This window comes from Salvia miltiorrhiza, chromosome 4, assembly GCF_028751815.1.
Source record: "Salvia miltiorrhiza cultivar Shanhuang (shh) chromosome 4, IMPLAD_Smil_shh, whole genome shotgun sequence".
NCBI classification, from domain to species: Eukaryota; Viridiplantae; Streptophyta; class Magnoliopsida; order Lamiales; family Lamiaceae; genus Salvia; species Salvia miltiorrhiza.
Window position 1 is genome coordinate 26,675,923 of NC_080390.1, and position 20,042 is coordinate 26,695,964.

The window sequence follows — 20,042 nt, forward strand, 5'->3', positions numbered from 1 at the left end:
AGAAATAATTTTTTGTTTCTAATTTTTTTTCATTCATTTCGTCTACTCTAGATTATACAGATATTTCTTTTGTTATATTTTTTTCTATCGATACAATATATCACATTTTCATAGTTTTTACCGTGTAGTTCTTATTCAAATGGAATTGTAGCTCAACACTATCTTATATGACTATTATTGCATGTTTATTTAATGAAATATGTAACAATATATTTTTGTCTAAAATGATCATAAAATGTTCAGTTAATGTATATATAATATTTAGTTACCTACATATGTAATTAAACATGTAATCGCATATTTTTATTTAAAATGATCATAAAATATTTTCAGAGCGTATATACAATATTCAGTTACATGTTTATTTAATGAAATACGTAATGACATATTTTGTCTAAAATGATCATAAAATCTTCGGTTAATGTACATACGATATTTAGTAAACCTAAATATTTATTAAAATATTAACATTGATCAAGATTTATAATTTTATATTGACTTTTCACAAAATTATTTATTTATTCATTCTTTCTTTTCTTTATGAACGAATAGTTAGCAAATACAAAATAAATAAACATTTAAGATTAATCAAGCCACTATAGTTGTGTATCGATTATAATCGCATCAAGTTAATTAGTATAACATAATCATGATACTATAGTTTATAGTATTAATTATTTTTTATCTCTTAAATATTACCTCAAAATAAAATGTTGTGAAATGCAAATCAGTAAAACGTAATTAAAAGTTTCAAAAATCCTTTCAAGACTAATTGAAAAATTGAAAGAAAAATATCTAGATATTTTGATGAAAATTTTATGTAGATAATAATAATCATTAGATAAAAATATTTTGGCAAGATTTTAGTCATTCATTTTGAAAAAGTCTCAGGAAGATTGAGGGAATCAGAAATGGTCAAAAGAGCAGGAAGATTGAGGGAATCAGAAATGGTCAAAAGAGCCTTTAGTTTCGTAGAGGAAAAGAACGATGGACATATTAACATGCCAACCAACTTATTTACCATGTTTGCCGTGAGAAATACAAAAAAGAGATAATTACAGCTGATTCTGTATAATGATTTTCAATATAGGACATTTTCGTCATCATAATCAAGTTAGCAAAAGCGACAGCAAAGTCATACAGTGTTTGTGTGGAGTTAGATCTCACATTCCATCTCAGATAAACATCTTCAGAGGTCAATAAAATGCTGCCAGATATTAAGAGATAAACATCTTCAGAGGTCAATAAAATGCTGTCAGATATTAAGAGGAGAGAAAGCTTTACCACGAGAGTTATTGCAGACGTGAGAAGCTAAACTGTAAACCCATCTTTGCACGATCATGCTCATGTTGTTTCAAAATGTGACAGTAGTTGACCTGACAATAATTTGAAGCTGTCATCAATATTCAATAGAAAGCACCTTGAAACAACTTTAAATCAACGAACATTGAGAGGGAAACCACAGTTCATGAAGATTACAGAAGACAGTTGATCCCTTGTTGCAGGCATACATGCATGAAAGAAAGGGTTCATTTTCCACATTTTTTAGTCTGCTTTACTTTCCCTGCCCCGATTAGCATTTCATATCAAATATCCAAGATAGAGGAGCATCACTTTTTTATCACTAGATAAAGGCTTAATGCATGATTTCTGTAGATCATATTAGTCACTTCAAGAGTAACTCTTTAGTCTTCTCAATACAATAGACTATTATTTTGATCATAAACCTTTACCACAAATGTTTATTTTATGTAATAAATGTAATTTGAACTGCAAACAACACTATGTTAAAAAATGAAACTATTTGGCATCAAAACCACCATGACATCTCAAACAAGATCAGATATTCTATTCTTTGCATCCCACAACCACGACCATTTTTCTCAATTTTTGACTTCAAGATTTTAATATGCAGACAAAAAACACCACTACAGATTTTGCTTTCGGAAAACACTATTTTAGAAATCTTTAGCCACATCCAGTGTCAGCAAGTCTTTCTTTCCAAAAGCAAGAATGCAAGGAATTTCTTTTTAAAGTAAGATAGCTCACCTCCATACGAAATAGCTTCGTTGGTATGATGATTCCAAATCCCGCCCAGCTTCGGAAAGAGTCACGGAATTTCTGGAAAGAGAACTCTTTGTATGCATTCTCAGGTAACTTATTCAGGCTACCAGTGCAAGCGAATACGTGTCCATGGATACCGACTTCCTGGAGAACTCTTGAAGGTAGATTGAAAGAAAAGTCAGCAAAAGCAGTCACAGCAAGGTCTCCACCTATATAATGTTTTTCAGAAATTTTAGCGTTTCCATCACTAGAATTATTGCCGACGAGTTTCCTATGCTCAGCAGGGCCTAGCCCTCTAGCCTTGAAACCTAAAACGGATGTTGGTCCTCTCAAGGAGCAAACGGGAGAAGAATTATAACCCATGTAGAACCTCTCATGCAAATATGAGGATTTATTCAAGGATGCACTCCCCCATGGGAATATCATACCACCTGAAATTCCGAAATTGAATGCAGCCCCATAGATTCCCAAAGGGATAGCATAACGAAGGTCAAATTCCTGTAGAGGAGAAGGGTTGGGGGGGGGTCTTAGACATATAAAAATTAACATTTATTGACAAATTACACATTAATGTTGGTGTAAAATATCATCAGGAATGTCTTCCTTGGATATTTAAATGATTGCCAAACAATCATTTACTTAAATGATTGCACAAATTGAATGCAGCCCCATCAGGAATGTCTTCCCTGACAAGCTTGCCATGATGAATGAAGGCCAATGGGGATATTTACTTGGCATGATGAATGAAGGCCAAATAAATTTCTTCTCAATGATTCAATGAACCATGAAATTGGAGGTACTTCTCATAAAAAGTAAATAGATTAAGACATGATGCTAGTACCTTTCATGAAAAACAACTTTCAAATTTAAAGGCTCAGATCATAACAAAGAACAAGGAAATGACTGATGCACAACAGAAACAGTAGTGGATGTGAAAACCTGACGAATAAGACGTAAGCTCCGAATATCAGGGAAAAGACCACCAATTTGAGTAGTGGAAACAAAAGCATGCCCTCGAGTTGGCCTCATAGCTGAATCCCTTCGATCAATTTTATAAGCATAATTCAAAGCCGAGAATAAACTATGTCCAAGCTTCCTGCTCATCAAGGTCTCAGAAGGCATTTGTGAGTCCTCTGATGGATCAGCTAAACTTCGCCAAGAGAGATTATAAGACACGTCATGATTGCCAATTGAAAATAGACCAAGCGAGAGACCTAGCACTTGCTTTCTATGGGAAGAGAATTTAAGCCCATCTAGGGAAAGCAGGGACATTCTAGCCGACAAGGGTGTTGCCAACCCAGTAAATGTGGGAAGAGACAGCCCCATACTAATCTCTGACATTTGACCCAAGCCATAAGCCACCGAACCAACCCATAGATCTCCAAGACCATACAAGTTTTTCAGTTTCAGTGACCCTTCTACAGAGTGTGATCTAGCCTACAAAAGCACCATAAAGCATGATTTATCTCAAATAAGAAGGTATAAATATAATCATAAGGAAAGAAAGTCGATAAAGCAATGCACTTATTCTGCAAAGACAAGCATAGACACTCATCCATAAAACATCGGGCATGCAAATTCCCAAGCAAAGTTGAATAAGCATTTTACTACTTTCTGGATCTTTGCTGCAATCAAAACCATGGCCTCCTATTTTCAATCTTAACTGAGAGTTAAATTTATCTCTCCATCAACTTGAATGGAATTGCATATCTTCGAATCGTAATACAGATGAAGTCCACTCCCTATTTCAATCTACAACCCCATAATTATATTGGTATCTCGGAATGTAATATTTTCTACGGCCTAATCCGAACCTTCCATGTTTCCAAATAGGTGTATACTACAAATAGAATTTTATTAAATCAATAACACCAAAACTGTCGAAAATTGTTCAGCCAATTAACATCTGAACAGCATTTCTAGATTCCTAACAGCGAACATTCAAATCACGGACTAAGAAACGAAGCCTATATTGTAGAAAACAGATTAAGGAATTAACAACAGATCAAATGTACATACACATACATATGTCAATTCGAAAATGCTACCTCAGGTTCAAAATAAATCCCTAGATCTCCGGTGAGCCGGTTCTTCGCCTCAGAAACCTCAATGACAACATCAACGGTCACCGGGAACCCCGGAGGGCCGGCACCGAGAGTAATGGTAACCGAATCAAAAAGACCGAGTTGCTTCAACCTCGCGTTGGCGGCTGCGGCGGCGCGCAGCAGCTGCCGGAAGCTAGTGGCCTCCGTGAAGAGCGGCTCCACCTCGGCCGCAATCAAGGAGTAATAGGTCCTGGTGTTGCCCTTGATGATAACGTCATTCACCCGCACCACCACCCTCTCCTCCGCCGACAGCTGCCGAATTAGAGCCTCTATCGTAGCGGCGTCTCTGGGCATCGGAATCGTGGATTCAAAGTCTTCTCGCTCATCATCTTCGAAGTCGAAGTCATCGAACACATCCTCAAATTCTTCGAGATCTTCGGGGTCGGAAGCCGGTGGTTCCGGCTGAGCTTCCATCAGGCGGCGGCAGTTACTGAATAGTGGGGAGAGAGCACGACTAGTTGCTGATCGAAACCGTCAACGATGTCGTTACTCGTTAGGCGTTAGGTGAGGACTGAGGAATTACTGTTATCGAGTTCCGACATTATAACTGTGACTCTCAGCGTGCGTTAAAAAAAAAGAAAATGTGAATGTGAGTAGCAAGTAATCCTTTTCGGCTTTTTCAGATTCTAGTTCATTTTGCTTTTTTAAGGGGGTGTATTCGTTGTGGATTTCCACAGACTTTAAAAAGTCCATGGAATTTAAATTTCATGGAATTCACATAGATTTCAGATAACTTTCAAAGAATTCGTGGCTGGATTTCACCCCGATTTTCACTGATTTTCGAAGACTTTACGGGACAATTCTGGAATTGAATTCCATGAAAATCAATGCCCGTTGAGTCCCAGCACCGCTGGAAACCCAGCGACCGCTGGGAATCCAGCGAGCGCTGGAAATCCAGCAACCGCTGGGTTCCAACAAGAGATTAGTTTCACAACCCAGCGACCGCTGGGCATTATTGCCAGTTTGTGTTTCTCTTCCAATCTATGATACTGTTTGTTCTTATCATCTCAGGCTGGTGCATCATTGGAAGCACTTTACCAAAGGTGCATCATTGGGCCGTAGTTGTATGATTGGAGATGGCATGTCAGACCATCTAGGACTTCAGGAAGAATAAGGGATATTTCTGTGGCATCACGATCCACTAAGACATCTGGAGGCTATAGATATAACTATTGGGAACCCAGCGTCCGCTCAAACCGAGCGAGCGCTGGACTTTCTCAACGGGTGCTGAGTTCCGGCGCTCGCTGGCTTCTTGGCCGCGGACGCTGGAACTCAGCACTCGCTTAAAATTTCATGGATTTCAATTCTCGTGGTTCTTGGCCGGATTTCGTCGTGTGTATTTTTTGGATGAAATCCATGAAAGTCATTCCGGATTTTAAGTCAATGGAATAACGAATACACCTAGATTTGTATGGATTTTAAAAAGTCTGGAACGAATACACTCAGATTTATATGGACTTTTAAAAGTCTTGAACGAATACACCCAGATTTCTGCAGACTTTTAAAAGTCTTGAACGAATACACCCAGACTTTTAAAATCCACAGAAATCTATTAAATTCCACAACGAATACACCCCCCTAAGTGAAGGAAGAGAAATTAAAATTACTACTCCCTCCGTTCCATAAATAATGGTCTGTTTATTTTGGGCACGGAGATTAAGGAGTGTTGAATTAAGGTGTTAAAGTTGGTGGCCCACCTTTTTAACCATTTAATTAGCAAAAGTAATTATAACCATTAAGAACCGTTCCATAAATAATGGTCTGTTTATTTTGGGCACGGAAATTAAGGAGTGTTGAATTAAGGTGTTAAAGTTGGTGGCCCACCTTTTTACCCATTTAATTAGCAAAAGTAATTATAACCATTAAGAATGTGGTGGCCCACTTTTACCTTTTTATAAATTTAAATATTCTTTTATTTTTATTACAATTAGGTTTCCCTTTAATTTTAGGGCGAAGGTGCAGATTCCCCCCTGAACTACACCCCCCTAGAGCTTTTAGCCCCCCATACTCGGTCAAAGCGTGTTGACCTCCCCAAAGTCTCGGAAGAAGGGTGCAATTAGGTCCTAGGGTGAAACGGCGCCTAAACGCCGTCTCTCTTAATCTTTTTTTATTTTCAAGCGGGCCCACCACTCTACTCACAGCCCCCCTCTTCTTCTCCGGTAGGGTAGACAGCGCCGGCCGTCGCCGCCCTGACTTCCCTCTCTCTCGCGTATGCTCTCTCCCTCAAGCTGCCACACGACACACACACACACAAACTGAAAACGCACACCACACATCCCTTTCCTCTGGCAGACGACAGCAGCAGGCGGAGCCAAACGTCACCGCGTGCCCGACTCCGGCAGTTGCAGAGAGCCGCAACCCGTCACTCTTTCAACCGTTCCTCTTCAATCGCTGCCGCCGTCCGTATCTCGAACGACCACGCCGCCTGAATCCCCCTCCTCTCCCCCCCGACTCCACTCTTCGATCTGGGTATCGACGCCGCCCCACGCGGCGCCGTCTCCTTCCTCGGCGACGGCAGAGATGCCGCCGCCTCCCTCTGCTCACAAAACCCCCACCGCCCCTGCTTCCCTTTTCTCCCTGAATCTACCCAACAGAAGTGAAGCCGCCGCCATTACCAGCAAGCCTCCGCGTCCACCGCCTGCGATGTCCTCTTCTGAAGATCGAAGCTATGGAATCCCAGGTGGCGGTTCTGTGGCAGTTGATGGCGAAGGGTTGGAGAAGAGTGAGCAGAAGTTTATTTGGATCGTGAGAGATGCAGGGCGACATCTTCGCCGGAGATCCCGTAAGAGATGACAATGGCGGTGGAGAAGAGAGAGAGAGAGAGGAGTGGGACCCATTAGAAATTAAAAAAAAAAAAAGATTAAAGAAAACGGCGTTTAAACGCCGTTTAACGGAGGGACTTATTTGCACCCTTCTTTCGAGAGTTCGGGGAAGTCAACGCGCTTTGACCGAGTATGGGGGGCTAAAGGCTCTAGGGGGTGTAGTTCAGGGGCTAATCTGCACCTTTGCCCTTAATTTTATTATCTAAATGGGTTAAATGCATGTAATATCATGAACTTTAGTCGAAATCTAAATTTAGCACGAACTTCAATTTGCCCAATTTATATGGCTAACTTTGCTCTGTGTTCAATTTTAACACCGATTTTTTACGTGACTTGCCGGCACACGCTTCGATCCTATGTGTCATTGACGTGGCTCGTCGGCACAAGCTTCCGGCCAGCGAGCAAAAGCTGCGATTTGCTCGCCAAACTTTCTCTCTCATCACTCTTTCTCTCTCTGTCGATCACTCTTCTTCCAACACCACCCCTTCCTCCTCCTGCCGCCCCTACTCCGCCTCCGCCGCCGCTGCCAGACATCACAAGCGTGGCGCCGCTGCCTCACTTCTCCTCTGGCAGCCACCGCTGCATCTCCATCCGACCTCTGTCTCTCCCATCTCTAGGTTCGATATCCCTCTCTTTCTCTGGTTACGTCGCTACCTTCTTTCCCGGCGACAGCAGTCGCAAGCCCCGCCGCCGCGACTAACCAGTCCCCAAATCTCCCTCTTCTCTCTATAAAATCCTAGATCCCTAATTCATACCACACATCCTCTTGATTTTCAGCGACCACAACAGTACCCATGGCCGCCGCCGACCTCCACACTCCAATTCCCACATCGGTGCGACAGCTCCTCGCCACCTCCGTGTCCTCACCATCTCTGTCTTTCCCGATTGGATTTTGGAGACGCCATGGAGTTTGGGGAGAATTGGCTGGGACGGGAGAATCTGAGATAGGGGGTGAAGGGCTTGCTCGTCTCTCTCTCTATCTCTTCTTCGCCGCCTCTTCTTCTTCTTCTCGGACCATGCTCGTTTCTCTATCTATATCTCTCTTTATTCAGTGTTAAAATTGAACATATAGTAAAGTTACACATTTAAATTGAACACGGAGTAAAATTACACATTTAAATTGGACGTTTTTAAGTTACAAATTATGACGTGTCATTTGGAAGACACGTCATTGCCACGTGGTTCACGTCGTTGCCACGTGGTTCTGAAATTTCTGCCGGAAAATAAATCGGTGTTAAAATTGAACACGGAGCAAAGTTAGCCATATAAATTGGGCAAATTGAAGTTCGTGCTAAATTTGGATTTCGACTAAAGTTCATGATATTACATGCATTTAACCCTATCTAAATTATGTCAAATGCCTAGGGAACATCTGAAATGATACTGCCCAAAATTTCAATTCCCTCCTGAATGCTGCGCCAAAAGCTGTAATCACTTAAAAAAATTTCAGCACCAAATTTAATTGAATTTTTTCATAGAATTTGAATTTCCCTCTCTTTACAACCACAAAAAGCCTTATAAATAGGCACAAGTGCAGATTCAGTTTTTCATCCTAAACACCAAAAATTACAGCAAAAAGAAAGGAAAAATGAGAAGAAAAGATCTAAGTAATGGAGAAATGAACACCATTGTTCAATTCCTTCTTCAAAGATGGCAGCGTGTTATTCGACGGAAAAATAGGGATTTGGCCATTTACAGAATTGGTGCCTGCTAAAAGGAACAGCAAAAACAGGGAGGCTGGAACTTTGGAGTTAAAACCAATCGAGAGCATAACAAAGCAAGTCACAAAGCATTGTTTTATCAATAAGGTATGGATTAGTGATGATTGTTGTGACAAATGCAACAGTAAAACAGTAGGGGCTGAATGCATTTGTATTTTAAATTAATTTATGTAGTTCTACATAATTTGTAATGAATGAAGTGGTTTTCATACAGATGATACCAGCCATAAAGCTTAAATGGCCAGAATTTGCAAGCAAAGTGATTTTCATTCAACAAGACAATGCAAGGCATCACATCAAGGATGATGATCCAGATTTTAGGCAGGCTGCAAGTTCTGATGGCTTTGACATCAGAATTATTCATTAACCCCCCAACAGTCCAGACATGAATATCAATGATTTGAGGTTTTTTAGAGCAATCCAGAGCTTGCAAACAGAAAGTGTGTGCAACAATGTGGAAGAGCTAGTGGCTGCAGTTGTGGAAGACCTCTCACCTACTACTCTAAACAATGTGTTCTTGAGTCTTCAAGGATGCATGGTGGAAATGATGAAGGTGAAAGGACATAATGCATACAAGATACCACACATGAAGAAGGGCACGCTCATTAGGCAAAATGAACTTCCAAGAAATTTGGAAGTCTCTAATGAGTTAGTGAAGGAATGCCTACAATATCTTGTGGATAATGGCTGTGAGAAGGGCATGGACCATCTAATGAATGATCTAGGTATATGATCAATTTCATTAGATGAGATTGAATACCTAATGACAAACTTAGGTATTCAAGAACCATGACTTGGTGAAGGAAAGATGAATGATTACTTTTTGAAAGCCAAATTGATTTTGTAAAAAATGCAGATTGTTTTTGTATGCATTTTTCAGTTGTAAAAAATGCATTTTGTATATGAATGCAATATGTAAAAAATGCCTTTTGTATGCAATTTTCATGAAATAAAAATATGTTGTTTGGTTCAATAGATGGCTAAGGCAAAGAGAGCCGCAGGCAGCAAAAACAACAGCTAGCCACACAGGGCAACAACATCCAAAGCCACACATGGCTAAAGCAAATAAAGCCACAGGCAGCGAAACAAGGCAGAGCAACACACAGCCACACAGGGCAAAGCGCACAGAGCCACACAGGGCTAAAGCACACAGAGCCACAGACAGCAAGAGCAACAGCCACACAGGGCAAAAGCACACAAAGCCACACAAGGCTAAAGCACATAAAGCCACAGGCAGCAAGAGCAACAGCCACACAGGGCAAAAGCACACAAAGCCACAGGCAGCAAGAACAACAACCACACATAGACAGTATACTAGGAGCAATTCAGCACCTCATTTAAATATACTTGAATCATTGATGTTTTAGGAAAAAAAAACAGTGAGCAACATTTTTTATCATTTCAATGCCCAATTATATCCATCACCCATTGTACAAGAACATGCAATTATAAAAAAAAAAACATCAAGCAAGAACATGCAATTGACTGGAAACTACCACCACAGCACAAGAATTAGGTAAAATGGTAGATCTCACCCAAAATATGCTCGGCGGATAGATCTTAAGCATGGAAATCTGCGCTGGTTTGTAATCGAGCAGCCATTCGGTATCCAGAACGTCGGGCCATGATTCCTTACAAAGCAAAGAACATGATTTGTTGTTAGAGGCAACATAAATCAATTCAGGGGGAGTAACCCTAGATTTTTTCGCTAGCCTCACATGGATTTTAGAAGGGCGGCGGTAGATCGTGCGCCTAGCCACGGGGAAAACTGTGGCCAAGGGTGATGCCGGAGCAAATTCGTCTCCACACGTGGTTTCCAGCTTATCCAGCCCGACGGAGTCTTCTCCAAACGCCGGTAAAGGCCACGAACACAGCAAATCCGGCGGCGAGCCCCAATTGCATGGATCTTCAGTGTCAGGGACGAACTCACCGCTCAGGTAACTGGACCACTGGCTTTTCGTCATCGCGGCACGTAAAGAACGGAGAATCGGAGCAAATGGGGGCGCACGGTGGAGAAGCCGTCGAGAACCACAGGAAAGAGGCGGCTCACGGTGGAGATGCTGTCGAGAACTACAGGAAACAGGCGGCTCACGGTGGAGAAGCCGTGGACAACCACAACAAATAGGCGGTCGAGAACCACAAGAAAGAGGCGGCTCACGGTGGAGAAGCCATGGACAACCACAACAAAGAGGCGGCGCCTCTTAAAGCAAGCGGAAATTAGGGTTTCCGATCAAAGAGCCGAAGCGGCGGAAGAGAGAGAGAGAGAGAGAGAGCAAAAGAGATGCCGTATGTGAAATGATTAGGGTTAGGTGAAAATTGAAGTTAAATTAGAACAATTAATTAAAGAGTAAGTAAACCCTAATTATTTCCTATAAAAGAAATATGCCATTATTTGTGGGACAGCCCAAAGAGGAAAACATGTCATTATTTATGGGACGGAGGGAGTACTAATTAGTTGAGCGATAACTGATTTGAAAACAGAATTGGGGGATTTATTAAAAGAAACTAGTATGTCAGCCGGGCGTATGCACGGGTAAATTGATATAATTATTTTTATAAATGATTTATTATATATTAGTTGATATTGCGTTGCATTAAAAAATTTAAAAAAATAGTTTTATATTTTATAAATCAATTTTCAGTCTCTTATAATTGACAAATTTGATCAATCTATGTATACAATCACTACTTCGATCAAAAACCACTAACTCGTATGAGAAAACACTCTTCGTGTTTTTATAAAATGACATACTCCCTCCGTTCCGTTGATAACGGTTTTACTACTGTTCTGTACGATTATTAAAAAAAGTGATTAAAGGATAAACGTGATATAAAATGGTGGAACCCATAATTTCTTGTAATAGAAAGTGGTTTCCTTTTTAAGAATGGGTCATTATCAATGGAACAAAGGAAAAAATAAATTGAGTCATTATATATGGGATGGATGGAGTATTATATACACGAGCAACTTGTAATTAAATGAAAAGTAATTACACATAAACTATTTTAAAAAATGTTTGAAGTTTGATTCATCGTGGGACAAAATTGTGAATCATTATTGATTTTTCTTCTTTTAAGAAAAAAAAACCTCCTTTAATTTTTTTTTCCAAGTATACTAACTACTACATAAAAAAAGAGTAAAATTTTGAAGCAGCCAAAATGAAACATAAAACACAATTTATGGCCACACATTGAAAAAACATAAAATTTGGTCATTTTTATTGATTTGAACGTTTTTACCCTTAATGAGGCGGACCGGGTAGGATCAGGCACGCAGGTTGCGTGCCGGGTCGGGTTAGGCACTTATGGCACTAATAGTGCCAAAAGTGCCAACGAAAATCCAAAATAAAATCAACTAAAATAGTCATTTTGGCACTTATGGCACTAATAGTGCCATAAGTGTCAACGAAAATCCAAAATAAAACCAAGTAATATAATGATGCGTTTGATACTTAAAACCAACGGAATATACATTTCCACACGGTACTCATTTAAGTGTGGAACATAGTACTCATTTGAAGCATTGTAACACATGCTCCATGTCTTAATTAAGACATCATGCACAAAGTGTAAAAAATCCACAAAAAATTGAAATGCTTCTTCTCTGTCTATATATATACAAAATCTCCCATGGAGCTTACTGCATTGCCAGTAGCAAAGCAGCAAGAAAAACTTTCTTCCACACTCAAGAAATGTATAATGAGGGAGAAAAAAAAGTTCAAATATTTAAAGGCAGGACGTTTACCTTTAGTAATAGAGTGGATTGAATCCAAACTAATCTACCATTTAATCTTATAAATTAATTGATCATCTTCTCCTTGGAATACTCAATTCAAGTGGATAGAATCTCGAGCTCCGCCCACCAAAGGGGCGACAACCTCGGCACGGCCACCTCGGGCTCTATCCCCGTGATCTCCCTCAGCTGCGCGCAAACCTCCTTCATAGTGGGCCTCCGCCTGGGCTCCGGCTCCGTACACGATGTTATCACGCCACCAATCCGTTGAAGCTCATCTCTTCCATACGTCTCGAGAGTGGGGTCGACCATCTCTCTTAGACATTGCAGCCCACTGAGATAATCCGACGCCCAGTGTTGGGGAGAATCACTGCCCGCCGTGTATGGGAGCTTGCCGGTGATCATCTCGTAGAGCACCACGCCGAAGCTGTACACGTTGCTCTGCGCGTCTGCTCGTGCAGATCTGGTCTCGTCGTCTGAGAAGGCGAAATCGGACACTTTTGCGGCGTAGTCTTCGGTGAGATACACGGCTGAGGACTTGAAGTTTCTGTGGATGAATGGTGGAAGCATTTGGTGCATGTGGTCGAGGCAGTAGGCCATGCCCATTGCTATCCTCATTCGAGTTGCCCACTCCAAGTGCTCGGCTTCTCTTACTGTACAGTTAGATTCCACAACCAACATTCATCATCAAATATTTTTCTTCTCGTGATCGATATATATGATTGCCTATTTTTATTCTCATTATTAAAATTTCTCCAAATTCTACCCATTTTCTTGAGATATGAACCAAACAAGCTCAAATTATAGAAATTATGTAGCGTCTTGGGATATCCCACCAATCCATTATAACAAACAATGAATTAATTAATCATCAATTTATACTAATAATTAGTAATAAACGTATTCTAATAGATGAGAAATATAAATTTCATCCAGAAAAGTGGTTGATTAATTAAAAGATGGAGTAGTAGAAAATACTGACTGTGCAAGTGCTCAAAGAGTGTTCCATTTGGAGCATACTCGAAAACCATCATTCTAGTGAAAGGCTGCTCTTCCACACAGTATCCCAGTAAGCTAGCAAAATTCTTGTGATTCACTTTTGATAATGTGTCGATCTGGCCATCAAGCTCAACTTAATTAATGAAGAAATTTAGAAATGGATGTTTTGATAATTAACCTCTTTATTTATTGCAGATTTTAAAAAATTACACAAAATTGTATATGATGTAGGTACCTTGTTCCTGAAGTGGGCTTCCATGGAGGTGGACCATTGCTTTGATGATCCGACTGCAATGGAGGCGACTGCTATCTCAACTCCACTTGACAAAGTACCCTTATATAAACTACATAAAGATGCCGACCCAATCACATTGCTGAAATCTTCACACGCCGCCTCCACTTCATATCTCTTAAGCCTCGGGACACCTGAGACGATGAATATATAATAGGGACGTTTACTTTTCATGATTGATAAAAGGGTTAAGGTGGATAAGCTGAAATAGCTAGCATCGTTTTATCGGATGAGGTGACTCATCATTCTTTTGCCTGTATTTGTTGTATATCGAGACATTTTTTTGAAAAATATTGAAAGTTTGAGAATACAAAACATGATTAACCCACATAAAAACGCATATTCATCGAAGATGACAACACGAATAAAAGATAGAAATGAGGGAAGCATAATGGCAAGAATTTACCAGTTATAAAAGCTCTCTGAAGTTGTCCACTTAATCCTGTAGCCCAGGGCTTGACAGTAGAAACCTTACCACTTCGCCAAAAGTAGATACCGATTATCAAGAGAAGCAACAAAGGGCCTCCAGCTGCAGCAGAGACTATCAGAAGCCGATGATGATGATGCCCACTAGAAGATGCAGCTTGGCCAGGCGGATGAGACGGTGAAATAGATGTAACCGGAGACGGAGGAGAAGAAGAAGAAGGCGAAGGTGAAGGTGATGAAGGCTTCGTTGCTGGCGGCAAAGGAGCAGGAGCCGTCTCTGGAGCTGGCACCGGATTAGGTGGTGGCAATGTGGATTCCGGACTTGGAGGAGGAAACCAAAACAACTTTTCCATTTGCACAGAAGGAGAATCTTGTCTCAGTTTTCGTCGGCCAACATTGCCAGTTTTCTCTGAGCTCCTGCTACACAATGAGACGATTGAATGTCCTCCAAATATTGTGTTGTTATAATTTATAGTAACTCCAACTTTGATCCTATGGAGACTTTTTAGCTCGAATTTATAAATATTACAAATATAATATGCACTTATCTCTGTTGTTGTTTACTTTAATAGCTTGAGTCAAAAATTTCAATCAACTGAAGCTCACGTGTAAGCTGCAAGCTGATTTGGCTTCAAAGGATTGAAGTTGGTGCATCTATTGAGAAGAATGACAGTGATACAGGTCGATTTTAGTTGATCAATTTTTTTGACTCGAGCTATTAAATAAACAACTAATATAAATACAAGTTATCTCTTGTAAATTCGGAGTAGCAATATCAGTAATTTAAGAATAACTCAAAAATAAAAACTTACCGGGAAATTACTAGTTGGCTGGTAGATGAAGTGGTTGTGGTGCTAAGCAGCTGGTCGTTGTCAAGTAAACTGCACATATTATTATATATATATGAAGATGAGAATAAAGGCAGTTTAATTTATAAATGATCAAGTTTGATGTTCAAACTGTACACGATTGGTGGTGAGAAATAGTTGTGAAGGTGTCCGCTGAAGTTGTTATGTCGGAGGTCTAAAACTCGTAGTTGTCTCAAATTCGCCATCTCTTCAGGGATTACACCAGAAAAGGAATTGTTGCGCAGAATTCTGTTCCAAAACAAAAAGGTTGGAAAAAAGAAGAATGAGTTTTAGTTTTTAGTTTAGTTGAGTGAGTATTACATATAGTTGGCGTGAAGGAGGTTGCCCATCTCAGGAGGCAGAGTACCACTCAGACGCAGATCTTTGAGGTTCCTGCATTCATTACACCATATCATTCACCCATTTTCACTTGCTCTAAATAACTAAAAGGAGGAGCATTTAAATATGAGACCTCCAGATTTAAAAGGAATAAAACTTTCACCCAATTCCAATTTTGCACATGAACTAAATACACCAACTTTCAATTGTTTTCATTTTTCAGATGGTTGATTTTTCCAGCAAACTAAGCCGTTGTGGCTGGCTGAAGTGGCAAATTAACTTCGTCGTGACCGGTAAAGTGGCGTAGAACTCCAAGTCTCCAACTATATCATTTAGTACATTCGTCGTTTAAGCCATGTGGACGTTTTAGACGTTTATCTCTGTATTAATTTAGTGGTAATTGACAACTGGATAAAAAAAATCAGAATAATTGATAATTTATGGAGTATCTTTTACAAAAATAAGTTTGATGAAAATTTGTTTACTTAGATGCAATTACCCTACAATATATAACTAGAAAAGTTGTGGTATGAAACTTTCTCTAAACACTAGAAACTATCAAATGATGCCATAAAAGCATTAGTTTGTAACTTTTTATCACCATCTTAGCACGAAAACACTAGTTTTTTTATTGATGAGGCGCAAAAATAAGTGGCTTTCAATGTAGGAAGAAGTTGATATATAGGTGTGATTGTGAAGATTGAAGCAAATTTGGGAAATTATGAAAACTTACAAGGCTACAACATGGCCTTTTGAGCACTCAACTCCAAACCAACAACACGGGGTTTCCACTCCATTTTTATCAATCCAATTCGACAGAGCCCCTTCTGGATCGCTTGCCACTCTGTTCCTAAGCCTCAGCAAAGCCACGCCTTAACATCAAAATACATTCAAATTAATCAACATTTATTATCGAGGATTACACTAGATAGATAAAAATCCTATAAGTTAATCTATTGTTTACTATGAGATAAGAACTTCGGGATATCCCATGGCACTTGATAATTTCTGTTATTTGAACTATTTTTACTTGACTCATATCCCGTTGAAAGTGTGGAGTACGAGAAATCCTAGTGATGAGGATAAAAATATTCAATTTATGATCTTCATAGTTCCATCAACCAGAAAATAAGAGAAACAGAGAGAGAGAGTACCTTCATCATTGAGAGAGAAGCAAGAATTCAGATTGAGCAGGTGAAGGCAGCACAAGAGTAACGCCTCCAACAGAAGACTTTTAGCTCGGAAAAACTGCTCCATTTTCATCAGAAACTAGTAACAAAATACACAACACTTGCTCTTCAACGGACCATCACACACCCAGTTGGGACATGAAAAATCCCAGAAATTTTTAAATTCATAGAATCTAAAAACAAAAAACAAAAAATTGCAAGACTGTTTCTTGAAGACGCGTGATGATCGATGACTATAAAAGAGAAAAAACACAAAACAAACTGAAACAAAAAACCTTTTTAAAGCGCCTTCTTTTGACTTCAAGAACCTCCAAAAATGAATCTTTACGAAAAAACAAAACACAGAAAATGACTGTGATTAGTTTGCATAGATCAAAGGGTGTGATGCTAATCAAATTAATCTGGGATGATTTTTTCTCAGAATTGAAAAGTATTGCTATTTGGAAAAAGATTAAGACATTGAAATTATGGAGTGTTGGTGGGGTGTGATGTATATACAGTTGAATTTGTGGGATTGATTGCATGAGTACTAAGTAGTCTGTATGGTGTATAATAAGAATTTGAGGGTGATTGTATGAATATACAATAGCTATTAATGTAGTGGAAGAAAATAAGGAATAATTTACAAGTTGACTCAGTTTATGTAATTGCAAACATCCAAGGAGGAAAAAGACAACTAATTAGTGGCGGGGCCAACCTATTCAAACTAGATTTTTAAATTTTAAGTTTGAACAGATATGATCAATGCAAATCGGTTACATTATATTTTTTTTACTGAATTACGTCACAAGGTCATTTTGTTATCACGTACTCCTTTCGTCCACAAAATGAGTATTTTTTTTGGTCCGCTCATCAAATGAGTATCCATTTTTTTAATAAGTGTATCATACACAACTCACTCACAAGAAAGTGGACATCTTATTCAACTGATATACACTTAATCAATTATTTAAAATCTGTGTCATCCCTAAAATGGATACTCATTTTGTGAATGGAGGGAGTATTTGATATAAATGAGGATGCAGAAGTTCGTATCGTGCCCGATACGGACCATTCACATATTCTAATTGAAAACATTTATAAGTATTTTATTTGATACTTACAATATAATTAGCATTTGCACACCGTATAATATACGAGAAATATTTTATATTTCTTTGTATATATAAAACTAATATCAACTCAATTATCATATTTATAAATATAATAAAAATTTAATCTTAACTGAATATTGAAAAAATAATTAAGAATATGAATAATAAAAATTGATATTATGAAATAGCAAAAAAAAAATTAAGAAATAAAATAAGTTAAACAAATAAAAATAAATTTATTTTGAAAAGGAAGAGAGAGGAGAGAGAATTGTTAAACTTTAATCTTTAAATAAATATGTTTTTACATTTTAAATACAATATCTACATAAAATATATTCTTGTCATGATCCTTAATTTGATGTGTGTATTTAATACTTTATAATTAATCGAATTTCACAATTTTAGAAAAGAAATAAAACAAAAACAAAATAAGTAGATAAAGAAAAAGAAAAAATATATATAATTTACAAATAAATCTTTAATTTTATTATAATCACAAAATTATCACTCAATTTTAAAATTAATTTCAAATTAAAAATTGCATTTTTAATAATAATAAATTCTAATAGGATATTTATGAATATCCTATTTAAATATGAATGGTCCATGCCATGAAGATGTTCGATTAGATGATTTTTTATTTTTTTGTCAGTTAATTGTATTGGGAAACTAACATGTCATTGATGTGCGTTTTGGTGCAATGGGTCTTAATTAACCTGTTAAGAGCTCACTTAAAGATAATAAATAGATTTTTTATATACTATATATAATATAAAAGAGAAATTTTTTACATGAATTAAAATTAATAATTTTTTGAAAAAGAATTTTAAAAAGATAAGAGAGAAAAATTTTAGAGGTAAAAAAAACACTTCTTTTATACTCCCTCCGCCCTTATAAAAATATCAATTAAAATGGCACAGATTTGAATAAAGTAATTGAATGTATTATGAGTTGAGTAAGAACATCCAAGGATAACACTACAATAGAGTGCTCTTCACTCTATTGTAGAGTTAAAATGTAGAATTTTGGGATCTCCAACAATCAACTCTATATTTTCCTCTACAATGAAATATTCCATCTTTATGCTTTTATTATTAAATTATTTTATCAATTTAATTATTATATATCATATATATTTATAAATAATTATGTTTATGCTCAATCATATTTAATTAAATTATAATTAAATAATTTTATTTATTGCAAAATGATTAATTTATTTCAACAACATAAAAACTAACATTACATAATACTGTTTCCTAGAATTAACTTTACATTATGCTTTATATTGTCATTTATATTATTGCATTTTAAATTTTTATATAATGTCTTTTAAACTATGTATATATTCATGTTATTTTTAAAATACAAATAATATATAACAATTAATAAAATAATTTGTACTAATTAAACCAAATAAGAATAAACACATTTCTAAAATAAAAGAAAAAAAAAAAGAAATACAAGAAAATGGCCTTTAAAATAAATTCTACAAATTAAACAAGATAAATAATTGTAATACATACATAAACCATAAACAAAAGGAAATAAAGAACAAGAAAGGGAAGATAAAAAAAGTACAGTTAACAGTCCTCTCTACAAGAAGCGGGATATTGTTTATAAACTGGATTTAAGAGTGGCGGTAGCGCCACAGTTGGAGAAGAGCATGACCTTAGAACCACGCCCACCGCTGTTGTGCAGTGGCGGTTGGAGATGCTCTAAGGGTCTCATTTTATTGTGAGTGAAAATTTTATCAAAAATAGATTGAATTTTATTTTATGTGAACGGATAAAAATGACAAATTAAATACATTTTATGAGGACATGGATATTACATAGAGATTATTTACTGGAATGTTAGGTATAAACCATAATTCATAGGACTTTTAACAATGTATAAAGAATTTTATGGTCATTAGATGAGAAATATTTATCATATCTATATCAATTCGCAGGGAAGAATGTGGGACAATTTGTCACAAATATTGAATGCTATCGAGTGGACTTTTTTTTTTATTATTAGAGATATGTTAATCTTTATTGTAACGTCAGTTATATATTGACGATATATATGTGTATGTGTTGGTTTAGTGGCAGGAGGTTAATGTCCACAAGACCTAAGATTCTGGGTTCGAATCTTCCATCGTGTGATATTTAAAATTTCTTTTGACGATATATATATGTGCATGTGTTGGCCTAGTAGTAGGGGGTTAATGTCCAAGACCTAAGATTTTGGGTTCGAGTCTTCCATCGCGTGATATTTAAAATTTCTTTATTTATTTATATAATTTATTGAAAAAAAAAGAATATTGACGATATATATATATATATTAGAGAACGATATATATTGTTTAATACACATATACACACGTGGGGATTTCAATATATGGAGTGAATTTGTTGATCACCA

The 20,042-nt window shown here is 37.5% G+C and overlaps 2 protein-coding genes across 6 annotated transcripts; both read right to left on the reverse strand.

Moving 5' to 3' along the window:
• Window positions 1–996: 996 nt before the first annotated feature.
• On the reverse strand, window positions 997–4,813 carry LOC131020031 (uncharacterized). The gene is made up of 4 exons (XM_057948660.1): window positions 4,113–4,813; window positions 3,004–3,501; window positions 2,050–2,562; window positions 997–1,376 (listed from the first exon to the last, which is right to left on the reverse strand). Exons 1-4 carry the CDS (start codon window positions 4,581–4,583, stop codon window positions 1,293–1,295), a joined length of 1,566 nt encoding a protein of 521 aa, XP_057804643.1. The 5' UTR covers window positions 4,584–4,813; the 3' UTR covers window positions 997–1,292.
• Window positions 4,814–12,141: 7,328 nt separating this feature from the next.
• Window positions 12,142–17,146, reverse strand: LOC131020032 (inactive receptor-like serine/threonine-protein kinase At2g40270). Of its 5 annotated transcripts, XM_057948663.1 has the most exons (11): window positions 16,815–17,111; window positions 16,645–16,712; window positions 16,504–16,605; window positions 16,083–16,221; window positions 15,332–15,403; window positions 15,128–15,259; window positions 14,975–15,043; window positions 14,143–14,582; window positions 13,680–13,870; window positions 13,428–13,560; window positions 12,142–13,098 (listed from the first exon to the last, which is right to left on the reverse strand). In XM_057948663.1, coding segments are annotated over exons 2-11 (1,833 nt in total). In that variant the 5' UTR covers window positions 16,646–16,712; window positions 16,815–17,111; the 3' UTR covers window positions 12,142–12,544. The 5 variants fall into 5 exon arrangements, with proteins under 5 accessions (XP_057804646.1, XP_057804648.1, XP_057804645.1 ...); XM_057948665.1 differs by having other exon boundaries at window positions 14,143–14,579; window positions 16,504–16,712; XM_057948662.1 differs by having other exon boundaries at window positions 16,504–16,712.
• Between the last annotated feature and the right edge of the window lie 2,896 nt (window positions 17,147–20,042).